Source organism: Phyllobates terribilis, unplaced genomic scaffold, assembly GCF_046119375.1.
Source record: "Phyllobates terribilis strain yellow unplaced genomic scaffold, ASM4611937v1 Scaffold_5__5_contigs__length_657084704, whole genome shotgun sequence".
NCBI classification, from domain to species: domain Eukaryota; kingdom Metazoa; phylum Chordata; class Amphibia; order Anura; family Dendrobatidae; genus Phyllobates; species Phyllobates terribilis.
In genome coordinates this window covers 46,315,782-46,334,028 of record NW_027362765.1, presented here as the reverse complement: position 1 = coordinate 46,334,028, position 18,247 = coordinate 46,315,782, and the positions used below count along the sequence as shown (strand labels likewise).

The following is an 18,247-nucleotide window of genomic DNA, read 5'->3' as shown; positions in this document are numbered from 1 at the left end:
GTTCCACCACCCGGATCCGTAACAGCTTGTGGTTCCCTCTGTTGTGTAAGTTCTCTCGCACGATGTGTCGTTGTGACCTTCTAGAGAAAAAAACACTAGGCCAAGAGCTGCAGGAGCTTTTAACCCCTCCCTCTGGGTCACCCCCCCCCCCTCCTGCCCGCTGGGCTGAACCTAAGTCTGCACCACTGGCCTCTAGCAGCTAGAAACTCCAGAAACTAAGATGGGTCATAACTCCTTAATGGACGGTCCTAGGCAGCCGGTTCTGGTGTCATCTGATCCAGCCGGGCACCTGCTACGGGGGACAAGACTAAACACAGCGGTCCTATGGATTTTCAAATGGTTGTGCTGTGTATCTCCCTATCCCAATGTGCTAGACTGGGATTTCAGAAATCTATTCGATGTATAGTATTTCTGGAACTCAATATGGAATTCCTATCTGTCTAACTATCTGTTTGGACCATATGGCAGCAGGTCCTTTGTTCTGAGTTGAGCTGACTAGAGGTTTGATATCTGTCACTCACAGTCTCTTGACCCCCCCCCCTGCAGCTGCTAGCTGTTCTGTTACAACTGCACACTGAAGGGGGCTTTATAATCCTCTGCCAAATAGGATGCAAATGATTGACATGAAATTATATCTTCAATATTCTTCGCAACCTCATACAAAACCTGATTAACAAAGCTATTACTGCAGGCCTGTATGAAAAAGTGATTTATTCTAAAAGAAAGGCTAGAGCCAAAAATGAGAGGATTCAGGCACCATGGCTGGATACTTCAGGCCTGGCCTCCAGCGTGTTAGTGCGAGACGGGGTCTTTGTCCCTGGAGCTTCTCTATTCGGTATAATGAGACTCACTGATCTTGTTGATATACAAAGTGTTTGAGTAAAATAGAAACTGCCTAAATACGAGGACCTTGTCTGATCTATATGTTATTGTATAAAGAACTATGGATATACCGCTATTCTTCTGTATAAAATATGTGACGTTGCTGTAGTCTTAATATTTGCATACATGAGGTCTCTGTATAGATAATCTTACCCCAGCATTACAAATTTAGATAAGGAGGTGAGGAGAGGAAGACATTTTATTTTAATTGTAATGGATAACAACACATGTTCCAACAAAGAAGGAATAAATGGTACATGTAAATAGTAATTTGCAATATGAACAGGTTTATTATTGTAGTATAGAAAAGTTAAAGACTTTGTTCACACACGGAGATTGTTGATTGAAAGAGACTGATGAATGGCAGATCGCTGAGATTGGGAGTTAGATAGAAGTGGAAGGAGGAAATATTGGGTATTTTTTGTAATATTGGGTATATATAGATGTATATTCATAACGTCATTATTTAATTCAAATATAAGTTCTAACTTACTTTCTCGTTTACTTTTTTTCCGTTACTTTGACTCTTTGTTAGGCCTGTTTCACACTTCCTATAATTTCCGGTACTGGAAAAACTAGTACAGAAGATATTCATGTCCGTGTGTACCTGTGTGGCATACGTGTGGCAACCGTGTGCCGCATCAGAATCACACACACACCAGTGCCTGGGAATTGCCTGGGAATTAGTGGTACAGTTAGTGCTGTTCCCAAGCGCCAGGTGCTGAAGGAATCTCTCATCATTGTCCTCTGTTTGTGTTGCGATCAGCACAAGCAAGGGTCAATGCTGAGAGTAGTATTCTGCTGCCGCTGTCTCCAAAAAGTGTAAAAGTAAAATTAAATAAAAAAAAAACATTATACTCACCTGTCCGAAATTGAAATAATCCAGTGTTCCACGCTGTAATCCATCTGACTGACATTTCTGCATCAGCGTGTGCGGTGGCTTGAGACAACCACACATGGTGAGGAACAGGGAAGAATGACTTGCTGCAGGGAGCAGGCCCCTGAACTGTGCTGAGCTCACTGAGTGACAGGACACCATTCATTTGAATGGGCCTTCTTGTGTATGTGTCTCCACTAAGTGTGAAAACTGGAACCACACGTACTTGAGACACTGACCTGTGAAAAAAGGCCTTATGCGTTATCTTTTACAATTTGTCAAAAATATATGGTTTATACCTGTGTGAGTTTTCCTTTGTCGTCAACAAAATATGATTTTCAAGTAAAACATTTCGCAACTTCTAGGTATGAGAATTGCTTCTCCCTTTGTGAGATATTTGATGTTTAATAAGATTCCTTTTGTTGGTAAAACATTTCTCACATTCTAAACATGAAAATGGCTTCTCCACTGTGTGAGTTCTTTGATGTTTAACAAGATATGAGCTATCCGCAAAACATTTCCCACATTCTAAACATGAAAATGGCTTCTCCCCTGTGTGAGTTCTCTGATGTATAATAAGAGTTGATTTATATGCAAAATATTTCTCACATTCTAAACATGGAAATGGCTTCTCCCCTGTGTGGGTTCTCTGATGCGTAAAAAGATGTGATCTCTCTATAAAACATTTCCCACACTCTGAACATGAAAATGGCTTCTTTCCGGTGTGAATTTTCTGATGTGTAACAAGATATGATTTATATGCAAAACATTTCCCACACTCTGAACATGAATATGGCTTCTCCCCAGTGTGAATTCTCTGATGTATAACAAGATATGATTTATATGCAAAACATTTATCACATTCTGAACATGAATATGGCTTCTCCCCCGTGTGAATTATCTGATGTCTAGTAACATGTGATTTCTGGTTAAAATGTTTCCCACATACTGAACATGAATATAGCTTCTCTCCTGCGTGAATTCTCTGATGTGTAGCAAGTTTTGACTTACTTGCAAAACATTTCCCACATTCTGCACATGAATATGGCTTCTCCCTTGCTTGAACTCTTTTTTGTCTAACAAGCTCTAATTTCGGGTTAAAATATTTCCCACACTCTGAAGAAGAAAATCTTTTCTCCTCTATGTGATTTTTTGGATGAGTAACAAAAGACATTTTGAGGGAAAAACTTTTTTCACATTCTACAGTTGAAAATGGCTTTTTTTCTGTAAGAGCAGTTAGATTTTTAACACCTCTTTTGTGACTTTTATTTTTCTTAATAGTCTGTGATAAATCAGAGGATATGACCTGTTTAAAAGGATCAGATGACAGATCTTTGCTGTGAAAGGATGACTGTATTTCTGGAATAGTGGCATACACGTCAGTTATATCTTGAGTGATATTAAGGTCATCTGATTTAACAATTGAAGATGTCACTTGTTCTTCTGACCTCTTGGTGCAATCACCTGCCAAGTATAAAGATTATTTCATAATAAATTATATTTTTATAACATTTCTAAATTACCCAAAGAAATATCAAGTTATGTAGCTAAATTAAATTATTTACCAAGACAAAAACAGTTAACAATTTAACTGTACAGTCATGGCCAAAAGTTTTGAGAATGACACCAAAATTATATTTTCACATGATCTGCTGGCCTCTGGTTTTTATTAGTGTTTGTCTGATGTTTATATCACATACAGAAATATAATTGCAATCATATTATGAGTACCAATAGGTTATATTGACAGTTAGAATGAGTTAATGCAGCAAGTCAATATTTGCAGTGTTGCCCCTTCTTCTTCAAGACCTCTGTAATTCTCCCTGGCATGCTCTCAATCAACTTTTGGACCAAATCCTGACTGATAGCAGTCCATTCTTGCATAATCAATGCTTGCATTTTGCCAGAATTTGTTGGTTTTTGTTTGTCCACCCGTCTCTTGATGATTGACCACAAGTTCTCTATGGGATTCAGATCTGGGGAGTTTCCAGGCCATGGACCCAAAATCTCTATGTTTTGTTCCATGAGCCATTTAGTTATCACCTTTGCTTTATGGCAAGGTGCTCCATCATGCTGGAAAAGGCATTGTTGGGTGCCAAACTGCTCTTGGACGGTTGGGAGAAGTTGCTCTTGGAGGACATTCTGGTACCATTCTTTATTCATGGCTGTGTTTTTAGGCAAGACTGTGAGTGAGCCGATTCCCTTGGCTGAGAAGCAACCCCACACATGAATGGTTTCAGGATGCTTTACAGTTGGCATGAGACAAGACTGGTGGTAGCGCTCACCTCTTCTTCTCCGAATAAGCTGTTTTCCAGATGTCCCAAACAATCGAAAAGGGGATTCATCAGAGAAAATGACTTTGCCCCAGTCCTCAGCAGTCCACTCCCTGTACCTTTTGCAGAATATCAGTCGGTCCCTGATGTTTTTTCTGGAGAGAAGTGGCTTCTTTGCTGCCCCTCCTTGAAACCAGCCCTTGCTCAAAGAGTCTCCGCCTCACAGTGCGTGCAGAAGCACTCACACCAGCCTGCTGCCATTCCTGAGCAAGCTCGGCACTACTGGTAGTCCGATCCCGCAGCTGAAACAGTTTTAAGATACGGTCCTGGTGCTTGCTGGTCTTTCTTGGGCGCCCTGGAGCCTTTTTGACAACAATGGAAGCTCTCTCCTTGAAGTTCTTGATGATGCGATAGATTGTTGACTGAGGTGCAATCTTTGTAGCTGCGATACTCTTCCCTGTTAGGCCATTTTTGTGCAGTGCAATGATGGCTGCACATGTTTCTTTAGAGATAACCATGGTTAACTGAAGAGAAACAATGATACCAAGAACCAGCCTCCTTTTAAAGTGTCCAGTGATGTCATTCTTACTTAATCATGACTGATTGATCGCCAGCCCTGTCCTCATCAACACCCACACCTGTGTTAATGGATCAATCACTAAAACGATGTTAGCTGCTCCTTTTAAGGCAGGACTGCAATGATGTTGAAATGTGTTTTGGGGGTTAAAGTTCATTTTCTGGGCAAATATTGACTTTGCAAGTACAGTAATTGCTGTTAAGCTGATCACTCTTTGACATTCAGGAGTATATGCAAATTGCCATTACAAAAAATGAAGCAGTAAACTTTGGAAAAATTACTATTTGTCTCATTCTCAATACTTTTGGCCATGACTGTACACCTTGAAAAACAACATGGCTTTCTTGAGCCAAACCACCAAAATCTGTGTAACCACAGCCAAATATTCTCCTTGCTTCTGAGTTCTGCTGTGTGCCCAAATATTGTTGCCATCCACAGTTTTGTCATTGCTGTAGCAGGAAGAACCCACTTATAAATTTCTGGTGGTCATGTCTCCAGAAGCACAAGCTGGACACCACTTATTGGGCACTAAAATGGCATATATGCAATTTTCACTCTCCAGCATCCACTAGGTGCTAGTTTCCAGAGATTACCCGTGGAGTCAAAATAGTAACTCCATCATACAGTCACTTTATGTGACTTTTTCCTGTTCAGTTTTTACACCGTTCTGAAAATGGTGCCCAATAACTATTCCAGCAACATCTGAATTCCCATAGCCAAATTGTGCTCTGTGACGAAACAGCTCTTATCTTAATCAGTCAGACATCTAGATTTGTTAAGCCAAGAGAAATACACTATTGTGTTTGTGTTGACTTGTGAATATGTGTTTTTCTGTAACTGGTCAAGAAGGACATACTATTATGTGTATAAACCTGAATATTGACTTATCTTGGTTTTGAAACAATGATGTTTGTTACTATGTTAATTGCATATGGTACTAAAGCCAGCTAGATGTTGATTTAAAGAGACCCCCTGCTATAGCCACTATGTAAATTGATTAAATGCACAAACAATGAGACATGAGCCCTGTGGAATAATATCATCCTCAATCATTGACCTGTGCATGTACACTTGAAAGGACAACTGTAACTACATATGCCTCTGTAGCAGAGAGAATTGAAAGAGAGAATCAAAGATCAGTCAGACTCTTCAGGACAATAGCTTGGTAGCATGGCTAGATCCAGTAAGACTGCATGATTTCGGCCTAAGGGTACACAGCCCTGACTGGAAGGATACAGATCTGCTCCATTGACCATCAGAGAACCCATGGATACATTAGGGGAGACCAAGTTGGGACGATGAGGTCAACTGGTCCCATGGATATGTTGTTTGGGGTTGCCAGGTGAGACCCTTCGGTCGCCTGGAACCCATGGAGCCAGATTGGGACCAGCCGGTCATCTGGCCCCATGGAAACTCTCGGAGAGGCCAGGGTGGGACCCTCAGGTCTCCTGGCCTTGTACATATATGGACTGACAGCTTCCTAAGCTTGCTGCTACCTCATCTCTGTGGGGGCCCGCCAAAAGCGGGGGGCCACTGATTGAGGTATTGAGGTAGTTGGCCCTGAAAGACCCAAAAGGCGCAGTTGCTCTATTCTCATCGGGCCAGCAGAATGGTGAGACTGTAATTTTGCACCATCTTGGGTATTTGCTGGGACTGTTCTATGTGTTTATTGGCCGGTTGGTGGTTCAATAAAGTATTGCCACAATGTTTAACCCTCATCCTGTGTTGTCTGAGTAATATTGTGACCACGGAAGACCCCGTGTCTTCACATGCTCCCTCCCTTCTGAGCCCTGCCATATGCTCAAACAGTAAGATATTTTTCGATTCAGAAGGTGCAAAATATATTGTGGGGTCCATTTTTTTCTATTTGCCCTTATAAAATTTAAAACACTGGTGCTACATCAACAATTTAGTGATTTTTTTAAATTAATTTTTGAATTCCAATTTTTGATAATTATTGTGATACACCTAAAAGGTTACATTTCCTGAATGCTTCATAGTTTTAAAGGTTGAAGATAGACTTAAGTCCATTGAGTTCAACCTGTATCCTAACATGTTGATACAGAAGAAGGCAAAAACCCAATGTGGCAGACATTAATGGCTCCTTATTAAGGGAAAAATTCCTTCCGGACTCCACATACAGCAATCCAACTAGTTCCCTGGATCAACGTTCCATTACAGAATCTAGTACGCATAATCTGTAATATTATATTTTCCAAGAATCCAGACCCTTCTTGAATTTTAGTAGTGAATCAATTATTACAGCATCATGGGTCAGAGACTTCCATAGTCTCACTGCTCTTACAGTAAAGAATCAGCACCTGTGATTATGATGAAACCTTCTTTCCTCTAGACCAGGGGTCTCAAACACGCGGCCCGCGGGCCGCATGCGGCCCCTGAGGCTGCTTTATGCGGCCCGCAGGCACAGACCCCTTGACGATCCCGACCTGGTCCAGGAGGAGCCGCCGACAGCAGCGCTGAATTGCCACACAGAGACTGTTTCCCAGCACTGCATTTCCAATGCCAGCCGCTGGCCAATCAGAGGCCAGCAGCTGATATCTGCGTGTCGGCGCAGCGAGTATGACGTCATTGCCATATGCAGATGTCAGCTGCTGGCCTCTGATTGGCCGGCGGCTGACATTGAAAATGCTGTGCTGGGAGACAGTATCTGTGCGGCAATGCAGCGCTGCTGTCGGCGGCTCCTCCTGCACCAGGTCGGGATCGTCAAGAGGTCGGACTCTGTGGTGCCTGCGGGCCACATCTGCAGGAAGGCCGCCGAGGGAACGGAGGACAGGTGAGAATCATCTTTTTTTTAATCTATTTTATGTGTGTGAAGAACAGGGGGCACATAGCCACAAGAGGGGACCTGGATGGGGCACATAGCCACAGGATGGGGACCTGGATGGGGCACATAACCACAAGATGGGGACCTGGATGGGGCACAGAGCCACAAGAGGGGACCTGGATGGGGCACATAGCCACAGGATGGGGACCTGGATGGGGCACATAGCCACAAGAGGGGACCTGGATGGGGCACATAGCCACAGGATGTGGACCTGGATGGGGCACATAGCCACAAGATGGGGACCTGGATGGGGCACAGAGCCACAAGATGGGGACCTGGATGGGGCACAGAGCCACAAGATGGGGACCAGAGCCACAAGATGGGGACCTGGATGGGGAACATTGCCACAGGATGGGGACCTGGATGGGGCACATAGCCCCAAGATGGGGACCTGGATGAGGCACATTAGTACAAGATGGGCGCCAGGATGGGGAACGTTGCCACAGGATGGGGACCTGGATGGGGCACATAGCCACAGGATGGGGACCTGGATGGGGCACATTAGTACAAGATGGGGACTTGGATGGGGAACATTACTACAAGATGTTTTCCATTATTACTATATGATGCTAATTGTAAGACAATATTACTGTATGTGGCCAATTGGGGGAAATAAAATTGTAAAAAAAATAAAAAATAAAATAAAGCATGAAAAAATATTGGGCACTAAAAATGCTGTTTTATATGTAAACTAAAGTAAACACAAAAAAGTGCACGTTTATTATCGCCACATCCATAACGACCCAAGCCATAAAAAAATAAACACGGCAAAAATGTTCAAAAGGTGTATACAAAAAAAATTGTATCACTAAAAATGTCACATTGAACAAAGAATGCGGCCCCCAAATTCAAATTTTTTCCATGTGCGGCCCATATACCCAGCCGAGTTTGAGACCCCTGCTCTAGACGTTGAAGATGCCCCCCTTGTCGCTGTCATAGGTCTAGGTGTAAAAAGATCATTAGAAAGATCTCTGTACAGTCCCCTCATATATTTGTTTTATAATAGGATTTTTCCAACGTGAATAACCCCAAGTTTAATAACCTGTATTGGTACTGTAATCTACCCATTCCCTTAATAACCTTGGTTGCTCTTTTAAACAGCCACTTTAGTTCAGCTATGTCCTTCTTATACACCGGAGAACAAAATTGTCGGCAAAATTCTAAGTGTGGGCGCACTAGTGACTTGTATAGAGGCAAAACTATGTTCTCGTCATGGGTATCTATTCCTCTTTTAATGCATCCCATTATTTTATCGCCTTGGCAAAATGGGGGTGCATCTTATAATCCATATGTAGCTTACCGGGGGAAGGGAGGTCGCCGGCTGTAGGTCTCATTAGGCTAGGTGGCTGCTGCAGGAAGCTGGCAGTGGCAGCAGGATGCGATGCTGAGGTCCTGGGCTGGGAGGAGGGGGTGTTCGGCAGTGCGAGGTTGCAGCGGGCTTCGGGTTTGCAGAAAATGTCGGCAGAGTCCCCGCACTTCCCATCATTCTCACTGCGGAGGACTTCGGGAAAATGGTTGCCAGAGGTGGCGCATGCACAGTTTTGAGATCTCAATCTGCACATGCACTGCCTCCGGCGACCATTTTCCTAAAGTCCACTGCAGTGAAAATGATGGGAAGTGTGGGGACTCCGCCAACATTTTCTGCAAGCCCGGAGCCAACCGCAGGCTCGCACTGCCGAACACCCCCTCCTCCCAGCCTGGTGCCCGCAACATCGCCCCACTTATGCTGCTGCCAGCTTCCAGCAGCAGCGACCCTGACTCCTTGGATCCCGCTCCGCCGCTGCCGCAACCCCCTTTCCCCGGTAAGTTATCGTAAAAGCAGACTGTAAGACGCACCCCAACTTAATTTAAAAATAAATCCGATTTTCTTCCTGCGTCTTATAGTTCGCAAAATAAGGTAACCTAAAATTACAATTAACTAAAACTACAATGTGTCATGGAAAAAAAACAATCTTAGAATCACTTGGATCAGGCTAAGTATTTTAAAGTTATTTATTACATAAAGGGACACGTCAGATTTGAAACATGGGGCAGAAAACTGGCTACGGCAGAAAGCTATTAACTAGGAGTATCTTGTGCAATAACTATTGTAGGCAAAAACTGACATCTCTGGAGTAATTAGAGTAGGCCTGTATACCATACGGACCGCGGGTCGCATATGGCATGCCAAAGGATGTTATGAGAGTTGGACAACTGACCGGGAGACGCCGCGCTCCTTTGTTCTTACTATATATTCAAATGTATTTGCGTCTTTTAGATGCGAATACAATTGAACCCTGTGGCGTGGAGACAGGAGAAGCGGAGCGCTCATCAGCTCCCGCCCCGACGTGCATTGGCATGATGAGGTCAGCACGCTACTGACCTCATCACACTGCTGCTGGTGCCAGGCTACAGAGGTGGCAAGGACATGGTGGGCACCTTTAAGTGCTGCAGAAGCCAAAGATGAAATGGGTTTATTTTGGTGTTACTTTCCAGGGGACATTATGGAGCAATGGGGGTCGCTATGGGGCACTGGGTGACATTATGGGGCTATGAAGTGGGTTGTGAAAGGGAGAATAGTATAGTGTACTGTGAGGGGGGACTTTATGCAGAGGCGCAGCATGGAAAGATATTATGGAAAAGTGCAGTTTGGGGGGACATTATGGAGAGCAGCAGTGTGAGGGAACATTATGGAGAGAAGCAGTGTGGGGAAGATATTATGGAGAGGGGCAGTGTGGGGGGGAAATTATAGAGAGGGGCCGTGTGGGGGGGAAATTATGGAGAGGGGCAAGGTGGGGATACATTATGGAGAGGGACATGGTGTGGGGGACATTACGGAGAGGTGCAGCGTGGGGGTGGGGTGTATTATTGAGACGGCAAGTGTGGGGGACATTATTGAGAAGGGAGGTGGGGGGGACATTATGAAGGGGGCAGTGAGGGAGGATATATTGTAAAAAAATATATATATTTCAGCTCACCTGGGTCAGCCTGCTCGGTCCACTTTCTCATGAGGCACGGTGCTCGGATTGTAAAGATCCCCGTCTGGGAGACATTAGGCAGTGATGAAAGGGTAGTTATCCAGCAACTCGTGAAATTGACTTAAAAACAGCCTTTATTTTAAAAAAATTAAAAACATGAGACCATAGTCCAAATAAAAGCGTACAGAGGCTTACGCGTTTCAGATAAGTAGATCCTTATTCATAGCACTAGATGGTGGCCCGATTCTAACGCATCGGGTATTCTAGAATATGTATGCGGCCGACCGGGCGCAATCAGCAGAGCGGTGTTTAAATTTGGCGCCAATACTGCTGATTGGTCGCGGCCGGCGACAGCGACCAATCATCAGAGCGTTGTTTAAATTTGGCACCAAAATTGCTGATTGGTCGCGGTGGCCGGCCGCGACCAATCAGCAGAGCGTTGTTTAAATTTGGCGCCAATCTTGCTGTTTGGTCGCGGATGGCGTCCGCGACCAATCAGCAGAGAATTGTTTAAATTTGGCGCCAAAATCGCTGATTGGTCGCGACCGCCAGTCGCAAACAATCAGCAGAGCGTTGTTTACATTTGGCGCCAATCTCGCTGATTGGTCGCGGCTGGCAACCGCGACCAATCAGCAGAGCACTGTTTACATTTGGCGCCAATGTCGCTGATTGGTTGCGGCTGGAGTCCGCGACCAATCAGCAGAGCGTTGTTTAAATTTGGCGCCAATGTCGCTGATTGGTTGCGGCTGGATTCCGCGACCAATCAGCACAGCAGTGTTTAAATGTGGCGCCAAGATCGGTGATTGGTCGTGGCCGCTATTTAAATGTGGCGCCCAAATCGGTGATTGGTCGCGGACAGCGGCCGCGACCAATCAGCACAGCGGTGTTTAAATTTTGCGCCAAGATCACTGATTGGTCGGGTGCGGAGACCGCGACCAATCAGCGAATCGTATTGGTGAGGACCGGGCCAGGGAGCGGAATCGTATTGGTGAGGACCGGGGAGCGCCGCTGCCTGTGCGGCTACTTCCGCTGCGAGAAGCCGGGACATGAGCGACTGCTCGCAGCAGAAGTATCCCGACCCGCAGCGCCGCTCCCCGGTCCTCCCTTCCGCATGGATGTCAGCCTCGCTGCCTGTACGGCTACTTCCGTTGCGAGCAGCTGGGAGATGAGCGGCCGCTCGCAGCAGAAGTATCCCGACCCGCAGCGCCGCTCCCCGGTCCTCCCTTGACACCCTAGCCTCTGATCTCCCGACAGTAGTTACTAAGGTCCGGACATTTGTGTTCAAAATCACTGATTGATAGCGGGCAGCCGATTTGGGCGCCACATTTAAATATCGGCCGCGATCAATCAGCACAGCGGTGTTTAAATGTGTCTGCAAGATCGGTGATTGGTCGCGTCCGCTATTTAAATGTGGCGCCCAAATCGGTGATTGGTCGCGGGCAGCGTCCACGACCAATCAGCACAGCGGTGTTTAAATGTGGCGCCCAAATCGTTGATTGGTCACGGGCAGCGGCCGCGACCAATCAGCACAGCGGTGTTTAACTTTTGGGCCAAGATCAGTGATTGGTCGCGGTGAGAGATCGCGACCAATCATCGAATCGTGTTGGTGAGGACCGGGGAGCGGAATCGTATTGGTGAGGACCGGGGAGCGCCGCTGCCTGTACGGCTACTTCCACTGCGAGAACCCGGGACATGAGCGGCTGCCCGCAGCAGAAGTATCCCGCCCCGCAGCACCGCTCCCCGGTCCTCCCTTGACACCCTAGCCGCATGGATGTCAGCGCCGCTACTTCCGCTGCGAGAACCCGGGACATGAGCGGGCGCTCGCAGCAGAAGTATCCCGACCTGCAGCGCCGCTCTCCGGTCCTCCCTTGACACCCTAGCCGCATTGAGGTCAGCGTCGCCGGTGGTCGGGAGATGAGCGCCTCGCGCCGGTCATCTCCCAGCAGCATCGCCGCTGAGCTCCATCCCGCAGATGAGCCGCTAACAGCAGCCATCTTTTTTCAGAAATCCCGCGGTGCTGATTGGCCGCTGCCGGACCAATGAGCGACGCGGGATTTCCAGGACAGACAGACAGACAGAAAGACAGACAGACGGGATAAGACGATTATATATATAGATAATACAATGTTGAAATGGAAAAACTTTTAAGGCATATGGAGAAAGTAGCCGCCCACCGACATCACCTGTTCAGAAGCTCAATTACACATGAGTCCAGAGGGGGGATATATTGTACAGGAAGTACAGTCAGGGGGCAATTATATATCCAGGGGTGCAGCATGGGAGACATTTATATTTTCAAAAGTTTAAAAATTATATCCATGATGGCGTCATGTAAAACATGAGTAAAAATAGAAAAAACTGACGCATTTCGATCTATTTGATCTTAATCATTGTTAGAAGTAAAGGGAACATTTTTTTCCCAGCATGTTATTTCACATCTCATATTACTTTTAAATGCACCTGCACCAATATCCCTCCTTGTTCAAGGCAGTACTAGGAAGTGTACCTTATTACATGCAAAAATTGTAACATCCAATATGTGGGATGTTCTGGGGGTCCACTGAAAGTAAGAATCAGGAGACGGCTATCAGATGTAGTCAGCAAATTGATGAATAAAAGCTTTGTGGCTTCCAAACACTTTGCCCAGGTTCACAATGATAGTATTTCAGGCTTGGAGGTCATATGTTTGGAACGAGTAAAACAACCTTTAAGAGGTGGTGATAGGAGTGGAAATTGCTATATAGGAAAACGTGGTGGATCTATGAACTCAAGATAAGATCCCCCTTGGGTATGACAAGACAATTTATTATTTTTTTCCCCAATTTATATGAGATTGATACTAGATAAGGTTAACAGTCATCTTAAGTGCTGTCATGATAAGGTTAATGTGTTTCCCTAGTGCTGTTTTGTTAGAGCTAATGGGCGTTCCTAGTACTGCCTTGAACAAGGAGGGGTATTGGTGCATGTGCATTTAAAACTAATATGACATGCGACATAACATACTGGGAAAATGTTTCCCTTTACTTCTAACAGTGATTAAGATCGTATAGATCGAAATGCATCTGTTTGTTCTCTTTTTACTCATGTTTTATATGACGCCATCATGGATATAATGTTTAAACTTTTGAAAAAAACATGGACTTTTAAAGTAGTTTTTTGGATACTGGACTTGAATAGTATTCTGAATTTCCCTTGCTGCACAATGAGTATCAGTGCAATCAATTATCTCCAGGAAAGGTGAGCTGACAAATATATATATATTTTTTCCAGTGTAATGATACTTTTATTTCTAAGGGCACCGTGGCGAGATCTGCTGCTGAAAACGGAAATCAGCAGAGACAAGCTCTGGGCAGGCAATCTCATCATGGCATCTGTACTACATGGAGACAAATGGGATGGGAATGTCTTGAATCGGAGAAGATGTCACCTATAAGGTACATGGATGTAAATGTTTGTGATCCTGCCTGTGTCTCACCAGTACTGTGGCCCCTGTATGGTCTTCAGTCTGATGTTGGCTGGTAACAACAACTCCCAATATATCCTTACCATTGTTAAGGACATACTGGGAATTTTAGGTTCAAGCAATACAATTATATATGGGGATGACCTGCCATTACAATTGGTCGCTGTACTAAGCTTGGTGCTGCATATATATACTACTGACGGTGATTCTGGCACTGCATTCATGTACGCACAGTGGTTCTGGCGCTACACTTATGTATGGATGGTGGTTCTGGTGCTGCATTCATGTGCTGACGATGGTTTTGACTCTGCATTCATGTACTGACGATGGTTCTGGCTCTGCATTCATGTACTGAAGGTGGTCCCAATCTTGTACACATGTATCAATCCACAATGTGTTTCAAGGCTATGCTAAAACTTAAAAATCCTCAAAGCTTAGAGATTTGAGATTATGAGGAGGATTTGGCAAGTCTCTGCTGCAAAAACTCAGTTTAGGTTACTGTGTGTTCATACTTTTTTTTTTTGAGCAGAAACTCTTTAAATCCTCCTCAAATACCCAAAACTTGGTTCTGGTGATGTATTAATGTACTGATGGTGGTTCTAGTGATGTATTCATGCAAGAACCCATTACATTTTTTGTGGCCCTTAGAATTGATTCAGTATGGTAATATGGCCCTTGAAGCAAAAAATGTTGTGCACCCCTGAATTAAAGTATGTGACATGGTAGCACTTGGCAATCCAAACTATCGTAGGGGACAATATTTTCTGTTTGATGAGTTTCTTTAAGAAATATTAGACTTTTACAGAGAACTTTTCAACATAGTGCACTAAACCCGAGTTGCACTCATTTATGATGGACCATTGGAGCTACTATAAGTCCTGACTAGAATGGTAGAAAAAGTATTAGTGCTCCCCATTTTAGAAGATATTGTGCAGTAATTCTCATTGCTTAGGATCGAAAACATGAAATTCCTGACATGGAGTCATTAGAGCCCTCAACCACACACAGCTTAGAGATGTATCATGGAATAGGTGTAATATGTTTTAGTGTAGTTTTGGAAGTTAGACGGATCTTTTCTCACAGAAACTGAAAAGTCAGGATAAAGAGAAATTCTGCTGTAATTGTACAGAAATTCACATTTGGCCAAGGTTAACAATTATTACAATTTAATTAGTTACATAGGTTGAAAAAAGACCACGGTCCATCAAGTTCAACCTTTCTCCATCAATTGTATATTTTGTCACTAATTTAACTATAACCCAATGTTATGTATACTGAGGAAATAAACCAGCCCTTTTTTATAAGCTGTAAGGGTATGTGCAGACGATCCGGAGCCGACTGCGGAGAAGCCGCCTCCGGCTTCAGCTCATTATGCAAATGAGCGGCGGACGGGTTTTTTTTTTTTCTCACAGGCGGGCTTATCCCATAGAAGTTAGGTCTAGGGTGAAAGCCGCACGCGGACTCGCAGAAGGAAATAGACATGCTGCGATCTGGAAAGACGCGCAGCATGTCTGTTTCCGCGGGTGAGCTACAGACGCATAGTGGGCATGGGATTTGTATAAATCCCATCCACTATGCTGTAACATCTGGCCGCTGCAGATTGCACGCAGCACACTTGTGCTGCGTCCAATCCGCAGCGAACACTGATAGTGTGCACATACCCTAATAGTGTCTGCCATTACTACCTCTTGTGGAAGGGCATTCCACAGTCTGACTGCTCTAACTGTAAAGAACCCTTTCCTATTTAGCTGCCGGAATCGCCTTTCTTCAACCCATAATGAGTGCCACTGGTCCTTAGTATGGTCTCTGGAAGGAATAAGTCATGTTCTAGTTCTTTGTACTGACCTCACATATATTTATACATGTAGAGAAAATCTGGACAGTGAGAAAGATAAAAACTAGGAAAAGTAAGGAGCGCTATCTGAGCGCAGTAAATAACATCACATATGGAATTTTGAAAATGTAATTAGAGAGGCTAACCTTTGTGGGTTGTGCAGATCCAGGCACAACTCTAGTAAAGATTTAATACAATATTTTACATGGTCTCCAACAACGGTCTGCTGCTCATCCAAAAGCAGTGGTTGCACACCTTGTCCTGGCCCGACAGGTTGCCTCCGCGTGGGTTTGTAACGAGATTACCGGAGGCGCTCCCGTGGATAATGATACAGACTCCACTGTAGGTTCAGTGGAAACGTTCCAATAGGCTCGCAGGTGACTGCTCAAAAGCACATAAGTACAAGATATAAAATTTAATTTGGATTAAAAGCCACTCAGGGGATGAGTATTTGGCATACACTAGTGGGCAAAATTGAGGCAGCTTTTCACCATCACCAATATTTAATGAAAGTTTTCACTGACATAATTACTTGAACACATGCCCTCTTCTGCGATATGTATTCTATGTTTGTTTATACTGACCTGGGTGTGGTTTAAGACCGATATTGTGCCAGCAGTATTAAGACAGGCGTGGTCACCTAAGAAGAGAGCCAAAGCTGTTAGTTTAAGAGAAGAAGGGTACAGTTACCGGGAAATTGCAGCACGAATTGGAAAAGGGATCTCACCGGCCAGCGTTCTCAAAGTGTGTAAGCGGTTTCAAGAGACTGGTTCAATAAAGAATAAAACGGGTAGAGGAAGGAAGAAGGCTACAACTCCTCAGACTGATAGAAGAATTGTTAGAATCGCTCTAAATAACAGGAAATCAACTGCTGTTGACATCAACAAGGAGCTTGTCAACACTGGAGTGACAGTGTCCGATCGGACGGTTCGACGACGATTGGTAAACGCGGGGTTAAGAGCCAGAATACCAAGTAAAAAGCCATTTTTGAATGCCTCATAGCGTCAGAAACGTCTGCAGGGGCCAAAGAACATTCTAAATGGACCATTGAACAATGGAGAAATGTTTTATGGAGCGATGAGACACGCATATCCATCTTTGGCAGCTACGGTGTCCGCTACGTTCGACGATGACCTGGAGAGGATTGCTTGCCAGAGTGTACAGTACACACCATGAAGCATCCTCTGAGTGTTATGGTAGGGGGCTGCATGTCCAGAGATGCAGTTGGTAGGCTGCAGGTAATTGAAGGAACAGTTAATGCTGAACAGTATATCAAGGGAGTCCTTCAGCCTAAACTCATTCCTTCGGCACGTGATGTATTTGGTGAAGGGACACCGTTTATTTTTCAGCAAGATGGAGCCCCATGCCATACAGCTAAAAAATGTCTCTCTTGGTTCAAAGACAAAAATGTCCAGCTATTGAATTGGCCAGGAAACAGCCCAGATCTCAATCCTATTGAGAATCTCTGGTCTCGGCTCAAAAGAGCGGTGTCAAAACAGCGTGCGTCAAACAAGCAGGAACTCATTGCAGCCATCATCAAATCATGGTTTCATATCATAACACCATCTGATTTACACAAACTGGTAGATAGCATGCCATGTAGATGCCAGGCAGTTATCAAGGCCAAGGGCTATCCAACTAAGTATTAACATTTTAGTGTTAGATATGAAAATAGAACAAATAAATGGCTTTTCTCCCACAGTCATCTGAGTGACAATAGTGTCCAATTTGTTGACAAATGAACAAATTTCCTGATAATATTGTGTTTCTATATGAGATTTTGTTATTTCTACTTAAAAACTTTACTGTGAAATCAAAAACATTCATGAAATTTGTATTTGTATTGGCAAAACGCGAAAAATTCATAAATCTTGAGGGTGTTGCCTCAATTTTGGCCACTACTGTATAATAGCATATAATGGCACCATTATATGCTATTATATGCCAACCACTCATCCCTTGAGTGGTTTTTAATCCAAAATAATTTTTTATATATTGTACCTATGCGCCTTTGAGCAGTCATCTGCGAGCCTATTGGAACGTTTCCACTGAACCTACAGTGGAGTTTGTATCATTATCCACGGGAGCGCCGTCGGTAATCGTCTTTTTTCTAAACTAAACAAGACAAATGTTTCCAACCTCTCATCATATGAGAGGCCTTCCATTCTTTGTAATAATCTAGTTGCCTGCGTTTGAATTGATTAACTTCTAAATATCCTTTTTAAAATGTGGAGCCCAAAACTGGATCTTGTGTTCTTTATGTGGCCTCACCAGTGATTTATAAAGGGGTAACAATAAACTGGGATTGAAGGATTGTATCTCTTTTTATACACCCTAAAATCTTTTTTGCTAATTACTCTGCTAATAAGGGGGAACATTTATTTTCTGGCCTTGCACATTCAAGAATGGATGGCTCCAGTACAATTTGTTATATCAATGCTCAAACTAATTGCGACAGATATGGGTGGAGGAGCATGCAGTGGGATAGTGGCAGAATGGTGACCTTTAATTTGGATATAGACGGACTACACCACCGATA

At 44.2% G+C, this 18,247-nt stretch overlaps 2 protein-coding genes across 2 annotated transcripts in view; one reads left to right on the top strand and one right to left on the bottom strand.

Annotated features, from left to right (window-relative positions):
• The window catches only part of LOC141271890 (uncharacterized), a 318,442-nt gene that overhangs the window by 231,767 nt on the left and 68,428 nt on the right, over positions 1-18,247 (top strand). The window lies entirely within an intron of this gene.
• LOC141271884 (uncharacterized) overlaps positions 1,064-18,247 on the bottom strand; it is a 37,589-nt gene continuing 20,405 nt past the window's right edge. Inside the window, exon 7 of the mRNA XM_073682093.1 lies at positions 1,064-3,223. Within this exon, the coding sequence (XP_073538194.1) occupies positions 2,121-3,223 (1,103 nt within the window). The 3' untranslated portion in view covers positions 1,064-2,120. The remainder of the gene's footprint in view (positions 3,224-18,247) is intronic.